We start from the raw sequence: 11005 nt of genomic DNA on the forward strand, positions 1-11005 counted from the left end.
GCGGGTTACCAACTAATCTGTCATAATGACACGAAAACATATATATGCAATACGTATATTATAGTCTTACTGCAAATGAAGAGAGCCCCTTTGATTATATTATGAAAAGATAATTTAACAGATGTTTTTCTATAAAACATTTTCATTCCAGAGACTAGATGTTAGTCTAAAAACCTTCCTCCAAGGGTATTGAGCTGACAGAGTATGGGTAATTATCTGGACGTTTCTTGGTGAGACTAAGTGATGAACCTCTGTGGCGCCTTATACCCTTCGCCCCACCCTGAGAGCGGAAGGTCCGGGGTTCGATCCCCGGCCGCGCCATACCAAAAGACGTTAAAAAATGGTACTTGTTGTTACCCTGTCTGGCGCTCGGCATTAAGGGGCTAAAACAAGGACTGGTCGGCTCGGAGTCAGTATACTGTGTCTGAGTGGGATATTCATGTTAAACTGCGACATGGTATCTCAGTGAGCTAGCACTATAAATCGGCATCAGTCCGGACTAGTACAAGCAGCCACACAAAACACACACACGTACATGCACGTCGCTATATAAGTGCAATAATCTTGGACGCGACGTTAAACCCCATTTCACCTCACCTTATTCCCGTCTCCCCGTCTAACGTATAAGCTATTGCTGGACCCAAGGCATGTTGCGCGCTCTTTGTCTTATCTGTAGTATCTGTCGGAACAACGTCCTATCACATGTCCAGAAATATAATGCCTGAAACCAAGGTCAAGGTCAGACATTTCAGATAACACATTGTTCCAGACTCTGAGTATTGAAACGTGGAAGTTTGGACTGGCTTATTGTCCCGTTTTATAGAAACGCTTTCATGGAGAACAGTGGCAAAGTTTCTCTGAGAAGGCAGTCTTCATTCAGCAGACAACCCGTTCTGGCGGTACCAATGGTCGGATTCGCAAGATGTAAGAAAATAGTGTGTATTGGCGTTTTCTTCGCTGCCGGTGTGTTGTGCGGACATATCTTTACGCTGCTTGCCAACAGGTCAGGCATGTCGTCTGCTCACACAGAACACGAGCAACCCGCTGCAAAAAGAGCTGCCCTTATTGCAGAAGCAGAGAAACGAGGAGCCGAAGAGGCGCTACTCAGCCGAAAGAAAGACATGAGTCTACAATTCAGAGATTATCAACCTCGACATATATTCATTAACTGTGGGGGCACTTTTCCGAAAAATGTGGATCTCTTTATTGACACGTATCCATCGTCACATAAATTCGTTATATTTTCGTTCATCCCCGACGCGACCTATGCTCCGCTGTACTCGGTGTACCCGTCCCATACTCTGGTGTCACCGGCTGCGTGCGACTCCGCGAATGGGTCGACCAGGATGGAACTAAAGTCTGTGACCGGTGAGTCGAGACAAAGGTCTGTTCCAACTGTTGACATTGGACAATGGGTCAAGGACAATACTCATACCGACGAACACATCGTGCTCAAAATAGATGCATCGGTAGATGTTGAAAAAAGCATTGCAAAACGCCTAGCAGAGACATCAGCTATTGAATGGGTAAACAAGTTCTATACCGCTACAAAAGATCAAGGTGTTGTTGACTTCTATCATAAAGAGTTCCAGAAACGAGGCGAGGAGGTTATGACCTGGGACGAGGTCAACGGCACATACGGGGACTACAAGGGCATCAACCCCACTCGAAACCCCCCGTCTGGAAACTCCATCGTCAAAGAATGTGGAAATGCTAAACTCAAGCAATTCCCTCTCTTCCTCTACGCCGCAGAAACCACACCTGCTCTCAACCGGACGTTGACCTTGCTTAAAACGTTGTCCGAGTCCCGAAGCAGACGACTTCCGGTTGCTTTGTTTCTCCCTACCAGCTTCATCAAGACATATCGTCTGTTGCTTGAGTCCCTGTTCTCTAACATGGACGGGGGTTTGTACATCAATCAGACAGTCCCATTGACAGGCAAAGAGGAAGAAGATGATGTCATATTTTCACCAATCCGAAATCAAGTGGTCGCAGCTGAGAACCGCTTTAGCAGTGTTGGTTTGATACTTCAGAACGTGTTGGCGGGAAAGGCAGTTCAATCGCCCGTCGTGGAGAAATTAGTACGAGAGAGACACTACAATATTTTCGTAAAGGTTTTAGAAATACAACAAAATCAAAACGACGGTGCGAGTCCGATAAAGATCCCCACTATTACAGACTATGAGGCGCCTGTTCTGGACATCAGCAGGCCTGGTACAGAAGCAAGTGTTCTATTCCTGTTAAACCGATATTCGAAGGACATTCTCCCTCTGACGGAATGTCTCAAATATGTACACAGTGCTGGATGATGGTGAATAATGAAATATTGTGGTTATGTTGGACTTTGAATGATCTTGTAATACCAAATTGCAATCTCATTAAAATAATATCTTTTACCCCCATTCGATATCTCTCTGCGGCAAGAAAGGTCAGAGTAAAAGATTTCATGTTTATGATATTGTAGATGACGAAGACATGCGATCGCGTTTTTTGTTGGCAACCCTTTGCCAGATGCGTCGGATTTTTAGAGCGGACTTGTAATCAAAGACTATGGTATTTTCAGAAATGGATACACGTTTATTTAAGGATGTACCATATAACAGAAATGGATACACGTTTATTTAAGGATGTACCATATAACAGAAATGGATACACGTTTATTTGAGGATGTACCATATAACAGAAATGGATACACGTTTATTTAAGGATGTACCATATAACAGAAATGGATACACGTTTATTTAAGCATGTACCATATAACAGAAATGGATACACGTTTATTTAAGGATGTACCGTAAAACAGAAATGGATACACGTTTATTTAAGGATGTACCATATAACAGAAATGGATACACATTTATTTAAGGTTGTACCATATAACGGAAATTGATACACGTTTATTTAAGGATGTACCATATTACAGCAATGGTTACACGTTTATTTAAGGATGTACCATATAACAGAAATGGATACACGTTTATTTAAGGATGTACCTTAAAACAGAAATGGATACACGTTTATTTAAGGATGTACCATAAAACAGAAATGGATACACGTTTATTTAAGGATGTACCATATAACAGAAATGGATACACGTTTATTTAAGGATGTACCATATAACAGAAATGGATACACGTTTATTTAAGGGTGTACCATATAAAACAAATGGATACACGTTTATTTAAGGATGTACCATAAAACAGAAATGGATACACGTTTATTTAAGGATGTACCATATAACAGAAATGGATACACGTTTATTTAAGGATGTACCATATAACAGAAATGGATACACGTTTATTTAAGGATGTACCATATAACGGAAATGGATACACGTTTATTTAAGGATGTACCATATAACAGAAATGGATACACGTTTTTTTAAGGATGTACCATATAACAGAAATGGATACACGTTTATTTAAGGATGTACCCTATAACAGAAATGGATACACGTTTACTTAAGGATGTACCATATAACGGAAATGGATACACGTTTATTTAAGGATGTACCATATAACAGAAATGGATACACGTTTATTTAAGGATGTACCATATAACAGAAATGGATACACGTTTATTTGAGGATGTACCATATAACAGAAATGGATACACGTTTATTTAAGGATGTACCATATAACAGAAATGGATACACGTTTATTTAAGGATGTACCACATAACAGAAATGGATACACGTTTATTTAAGGATGTACCATATAACAGAAATGGATACACGTTTATTTAAGGATGTACCATATAACGGAAATGGATACACGTTTATTGAAGGATGTACCATATAACAGAAATGGATACACGTTTATTTAAGGATGTACCATATAACATAAATGGATACACGTTTATTTAAGGATGTAACATATAACAGAAATGGATACACGTTTATTTAAGGATGTACCATATAACGGAAATGGATACACGTTTACTTAAGGATGTACCATATAACAGAAATGTTGAACGAATTATTCCATTTCTTTCTTAGCTTCTTACTCCATTCCTACAGTTTGAACTCAAGGACCTGTAATATGTCATCTCAGATGACCGGAACAGTGATTCCTTGGACTGTTCCAGGACCCCTTGACTGTAAATGCGATGTGATCTTTGGTTTCTAAGCATCATTCGTTGTTCGTGTATTTGTGTGTGCGTGTGCGTTGTTTTATACGGTGTTGTGTATGTTGTTCATGTTTGTGTGTATGTTGTTTTATATTATGTTGTGTATGTTGTTCATGTATTTGTGTGTTGTGTCATATTATGTTATGTATGCTGTTCATGTGTTTGTGTGTGTGTGTTGTTTTATCTGGCGTTGTGTAGGTTGTTCATGTATTTGTGTGTTGTAATATATTATGTTGTGTATGCTCTTCATGTGTTTGTGTGTATGTTGTTTTATATTATGTTGTGTATGTTGTTCATGTATTTGTGTGTTGTTTTATATTATGTTATGTAAGTTGTTCATGTTATTGTGAATGTTGTTCATGTGTTTGTGTGTGTGTTGTTTTATCGGGCGTTGTGTATGTTGGTCATGTTTGTGTGTATGTTGTTTTATATTATGTTGTGTATGTTGTTCATGTATTTGTGTGTTGTGTTATATTATGTTATGTATGCTGTTCATGTGTTTGTGTGTGTGTTGTTTTATCGGGCGTTGTGTATGTTGGTCATGTTTGTGTGTATGTTGTTTTATATTATGTTGTGTATGTTGTTCATGTATTTGTGTGTGTGCGTTGTTTTATATGGTGTTGTGTATGTTGTTCGTGTATATGTATGTATGTTGTTTTATCTGGCGTTGTGTATGTTGTTCATGTATTTGGGTGTTGTAATTTATGTTGTGTATGCTGTTCATGTGTTTGTGTGTATGTTGTTTTATACGGTGTTGTGTATGTTGTTCATGTATTTGTGTGTTGTTTTATATTATGTTATGTAAGTTGTTCATGTTATTGTGAATGTTGTTCATGTGTTTGTGTGTGTGTTGTTTTATCGGGTGTTGTGTATGTTGGTCATGTTTGTGTGTAGGTTGTTTTATATTATGTTGTGTATGTTGTTCATGTATTTGTGTGTTGTTTTATATTATGTTATGTAAGTTGTTCATGTTATTGTGAATGTTGTTCATGTGTTTGTGTGTGTGTTGTTTTATCGGGCGTTGTGTATGTTGGTCATGTTTGTGTGTATGTTGTTTTATATTATGTTGTGTATGTTGTTCCTGTTTGTGTGTATGTTGTTTTATCTGGCGTTGTGTATGTTGTTCGTGTATTTGTGTGTGCGTTGTTTTATACGGTGTTGTGTATGTTGTTCATGTATTTGTGTGTGTGCGTTGTTTTATATGGTGTTGTGTATGTTGTTCGTGTATTTGTATATATGTTGTTATATCTGGCGTTGTGTATGTTGTTCCTGTTTGTGTGTATGTGTTTTTATCTGGCGTTGTGTATGTTGTTCGTGTATTTGTGTGTGCGTTGTTTTATACGGTATTGTATATGTTGTTCATGTATTTGTGTGGGTGTTGTTTTATCTGGCGTTGTGTATGTTGTTCGTGTATTTGTGTGTTGTGTTATATTATATTGTGTATGCTGTTCATGTGTTTGTGTGTATGTTGTTTTATACGGTGTTGTGTATGCTGTTCATGTATTTGTGTGGGTGTTGTTTTATCTGGCGTTGTGTATGTTGTTCATGTATTTGTGTGTTGTTTTATATCATGTTATGTAAGTTGTTCATGTTTGTGTGAATGTTGTTCATGTATTTGTGTGTGTTTTGTTTTATATGGCGTTGTGTATGTTTATGTTTTGTGTATGTTGCTAAAGTGTTTCGTTTATGCGTGTTCTTGTGTGAAGTACAGTTGTTAGCAGTAGGGGTAGGTGATGAAACACAGATGAGCAAGGTGTTCGGCCGCTGTAAGCAATGTTCCAGCAATAGGTTGGCGGCGGACATCAAGGACTTCACACTCTGTGTCGAGGTGGATCCAAACTGAGTCTACAGCATGGAACGTGCTTTAACCCCTAGACTCTCCACCCGACCCAGTTCTGTTCAGCTCTGTAACACTCAGAACCTTATACAGTAAACTACGGTTATAACGAACACGCTTATAACGAACTGACGGATATAACGAACTAACTTTTTAGTCCCGACTATTTGCTGTAGTTATGCTGTATATATGCTTATAACAAACTACGGTTATAACGAACTAAAAATAGTAGTCCCTTTGAGTTCGTTATAACCGTAGTTTACTGTACAAATAAAGTCATATTTTAAATAGTGCAAACATATAATCAAGTTATTAAAAATGAAACGGTATATAATGTATATATTGCAGTTAATGGTTGCCCTGACAATGTCTTATCATCAAACTAATCAGGTCTTGTCCTAAACTGTGTTTTTTAAGGTCAGACGCCGTCGCTTCGAATGTATCCTTACAGATCTTGTACAGGTGTACCGTGTGTCAACGAAATGTACTTGATCTGTCCTGTTCTTGGGCGGAGAAATCAGGTCTATTTTTGATCTCACAGTAAACGTTTGTGAAGTAACGAACATTGATGGCGTAGCTTATTGAAGTGTACTGTGGGAGGAGTTTATGTGATCACGTGAAACTATCTTCGGCAAAACTGGTTGACGTCTAAAGAACACCTCGCTGGGGCTGTCATTTCGTGATAAGATGTCTCACGCACTGTCTGCATAGAGGTATATTGCAGTTCATGTGTCGTTGAAGAATGTGCTGTACTGTATTTTCAAGCTCCTACTTCAGATAGGTCGTAACTCACAAACTTCACGCGACTTGCCTGTCTCAGCGACATTGATCAACATTTACAGTAGACCTGAACATTGACATGTCTGTGCTATATCCTTACTTTTCACAGCAATTCGCCTCCTCCCCACTCACTAAAACCACACGACCCGTGAAGATCCGGGATAGAATAGGTCTTCAGTAACCCATGCTTGCCGTAAAAGACGACTATGCTTCTCGTAATGGGCGACTAACGGGATCGGGTGGTCAGACTAGCTGACTTGGTTCATGCATGTCATCGTATCCCAATTTCGTGGGTCGATGCTCATGATGTCAATCACAGGATTGCCTGGTCCAGACTCGATTATTTACAGACCGCCGTCATAAAGCTGGAATATTGCTGAATGCGACGTTAAACAGAACCCCCCCCAAAAAAAAAAACCACAAAAAAACCCAACAAAAAACACAAAAAAACACACAACAAAACAAAACAAAAACAACAACAAAACAACAACAAACTAAAATCACACTTAATTATTTTGGACAATGCGTTCATATGACGTCACGTTGCTGGTTGCCTCTTCCATCGGAAGGAACTAGCCAGTCGGATTGAATCAGGATTGAGAATTACTGAAATTAGTTTCACCTCTATCCGTGGCCCTACAAGTTATAATGTTTAATGTTAAGTGCAATAATGACATTTATATTGCCATATAGTCATATTGTGGAAGCGGGAAGAGCATACAGATGTATGACACTCTGACATAGAGGTTTATAACTACAAGGCGAATCTTGGATTCGAATCCACAGTCATTGGATCCTGGCACGGATAAGGGACATAACTCTGTACAACGAAATGCGACGCCTCAGAAGACAAGGTCTGTCCCCTGTCATGTGAAATCAAACAAACAAAAGGCAACAAAACTAATAAATTTAAACATTGAAAAACTGATAATAGAGTTTGTTCCCGGATTTTTTAAAACATTTTGAATACTAGCGATTTTGATATTTTTATTTTCAAGAAGGCTTTACATACAGTCTACATCCATCCAACTGCTATACCATGTACCGCCATAAACCCCCAAGCAAACTCTCGTTACACGTCACTCGGGGTCGAGAAGTGTGTTACCTTTACACAACGAAACGCAGTCAATATTTAGTTCAGCCTGTATCCTGTTGTATAACACGTATTAGTTTTTTATATGTAAGCAGTTCACGGAGCGTGACGACTCCTTCTCGCAACGTGGCGAGATAAGGACAGTTGTTCTTGTGTTGACTGGAAACGTTATTTTTGTAACTGGGGTTTGACATGGCTTTGCAAAGGATTGTGTGTAGTGTGTGACGTCAGTGCGCCAACTGTGCAAGAGGATAAGGTTTTACTTTAATAATTTCTAACTTTATATTTCTTTTTGCTTATCTAATTATGTAAGTCTGTATGTACATTTTGTAAACGTATACACGTGAAAGTAGCTGTATGGCTGTTTTACCGTGTGTCGGTATAACTGTTCAGGGAACGCCTGAGGGGTCGTAGATCTAATTGAGTACAAACAACTGTGGGCAAACCCACGGCCATGTCAGTGGTGTTGATAAACAAAGAATCATTATAAAAGAGAATTCTTTTGCATAGAATGTCAATTTGATTATAATCCTATGTCTGAACAAAAGGTTCATTCATATACTGTGCACGACGGTGACATCCTCTCAGATGTTTTCATGACAAATCTCAAGTATTTGTTTGCCAGAAGTGTTTTAAACAAATACATTTATATTATTTTCAAAATATAATATACACCGATATTAGAGATTCAGGTTTTGTTTACAATAAAATGTCTGCCAGTGATACATTTAAAGTTCTTAAAAGAGGATGAGTGAGTGAGTGAGTATGGTTTTACGCCGCTTTTAGCAATATTCCAGCAATATCACGGCGGGGGGACACCAGAAATGGGCTTCACACATTGTACCCATGTCGGGAATCGAACCCGGGTCTTCGGCGTGACGAGCGAACGCTTTAACCACTAGGCTACCCGACCGCCCCTAAAAGAGGATGAACCGGTATAGTTAACGCTATACTTATTGTGCTCATAGTGAGTGAGTGAGTGAGTGAGTGAGTGAGTGAGTTTGGTTATGGCCGCTTTGAACAGTATTTCAGGCATTGACTTCCGAGGTGATTCAAGTCTTAGACGTTTCCTACAATAAACAACGGTTATAGCGAACACGCTTATAACGAACTGACGGATATAACGAACTTACTTATTTGGTCCCAACTATTTGCTGTAGTTATTCTATATATATGCTTATAACGAACTACGGTCATAACGAACTAAAATTAATAGTCCCCACGAGTTCGTTATAACCGTAGTTTACTGTTTTGTAAAAGCCAACCGGCAACATAGAAAGACAAGGTTACTTTGATCCAGAGGATCAACACGGCGCAAAGACATTTTGTAGCATATCTGCCTATTGATGCAAGTACCTATACCATGTGGTACCTTCAGAATCAGGAATGAGATTTTGGCATATTTCAGTTTATTTTTTTATGTAATATAAAAGCAGAAAACAAACATGTTATCAAGTCAATACTAGTTATATGTTTTCACAACTATGACTTCCTGAAACCTTTGTTATGCTTTCAACACGTAGGGTGTTCAGTTGACATATAAATATATCTACAGTGGTAAAGTTATTAATATTTTTCATAATTAATCTTTTCAAAGTAATAGTTACAATCTTGTACTATTATTTTATAATGATGTAGATCTGCACATGGAGATATGCGGATATTGTTAAGATACCCACAACGTTGTGAGTGCGTTCGTTATTTAAACCATGAACCATACTTCTTTGCGCTAGTTACCTCCCTTATGAGAATATGTTTTCTCCTGTAGCCTGACACGTCAATCATTCACATTGTCCAAAAGTGCTAATATCTCGCTACATGGAAACAGAAACGTTTCCTGCCTAGCAATATGCTACAGGCCTGTTCCCGACCCTCTCGACAGGCAGAACTCGCTACAAGGAGATGGGTCAACGTTTCACCGCAGCGAAATGCTGTATGGGGAAAGAGGTCGGATAGAGCAAGACTGGTACCCAGCTGCCCTTCGCCTCCTAGCGGCTGCAGACGAGGAGCGCAAGCGCTCTAGGACAGGTAAACCAGTCAAGGGCAGGACGTAGCTCCCTATTATGATTGTTGTCGAATAACATTAACATCTTTAGAGTAACGTGATCAGTGGAGACATGCAGACATTGTCAAACTTTTACAACCACAACGTTGTGTGTATTTTTCATATAACCATGAACTATACTTCCCTATAAGAGTTACCTCCCAAATGCTAAGCATACTGTATGTTTCATCCTGTCCAATATGGAATCTTGGGTCAACGTTTACTCGCCTTTCCCCGTGACAGACCTTGACTCACTTCTATCATTGTACGGGGCAAACATAAACGATTTCATTGTAATAATTTACAGTTAGCTTTGTTTTAAAAACATATTCTCATAATTATTTATTTATTTCGTATGTTATTACACATAGACTACAAATCCTGACCCCTGACATTTTAAAGGCAAGTCGGTTTGAAGTCCAAAGAGTGGGCACGGACAGTCCAGTTGTCTGAGGCACCGCGATTCGCTGTGCAGAGTTGCGTCCCTTGGGCACTCCAGAAACCTATGGTCGTGGGTTCGAATCCCGGTTCACCCCAATTATGTTTCTAGGTTTTTCAGCACCATACCCCTGCTCCTGGGTTTCACCAAAGTTGTAAACGCCCAAGACCCGCATCACTTCGGCCTTTCCTCCAACATCAAGCTGACACGCTGATACATCAGGAACACTGTTCAAACACAGCGAAAACCCAACTCACTAAAGTCCAAACATACGTACCGTCAAACATTCGCTGTGTTCGGTCGTTCATTCTTGTCAGTGATGCATGCAACGTTATAGTCACACGTCTTCTCAATACGTGGCAGATCCTGTTATCGGTTATTTCACAGTGTCAATATACATGTTCCCCAGCAAGGGCATGCCCCATATAATATTTTATTATGTTCGTGTACTTTTTCATATCTATCAATTCATCAATGTCAATAACACACATTTACATCAATAGACGAATGTTGTAATGGGTTTATGCATAGTGAAATCTTGTGCTGACATTGCCACTAATTCACTGTTGGGCGTGGCTGGTAAAACCCGCGCCACACGCGATCAAGAGCTACATCGTATATCGCATGCATTCAAGAGGGTAATTATCAATTCATAAATGATACTATCAGTCGTTTATTTTTTAA

At 39.1% G+C, this 11005-nt stretch overlaps 1 protein-coding gene across 1 annotated transcript; it reads left to right on the plus strand.

Moving 5' to 3' along the window:
* Positions 1-770: 770 nt before the first annotated feature.
* Positions 771-2406, plus strand: LOC124138138. Its single transcript, XM_046504675.2, has one exon. It carries the CDS (start codon positions 834-836, stop codon positions 2307-2309), a length of 1476 nt encoding a protein of 491 aa, XP_046360631.2. The 5' UTR covers positions 771-833; the 3' UTR covers positions 2310-2406.
* The last annotated feature ends 8599 nt before the right edge of the window (positions 2407-11005 follow it).

Source organism: Haliotis rufescens, unplaced genomic scaffold, assembly GCF_023055435.1.
Source record: "Haliotis rufescens isolate VD_foot unplaced genomic scaffold, xgHalRufe1.0.p SCAF_12, whole genome shotgun sequence".
Lineage (NCBI taxonomy): Eukaryota > Metazoa > Mollusca > Gastropoda > Lepetellida > Haliotidae > Haliotis > Haliotis rufescens.

What these genes read in the sequence shown, in the direction of transcription:
- LOC124138138 (XM_046504675.2), top strand. Translation starts at nt 834, where the DNA reads ATGGAGAACAGTGGCAAAGTTTCTCTGAGAAGGCAGTCTTCATTCAGC.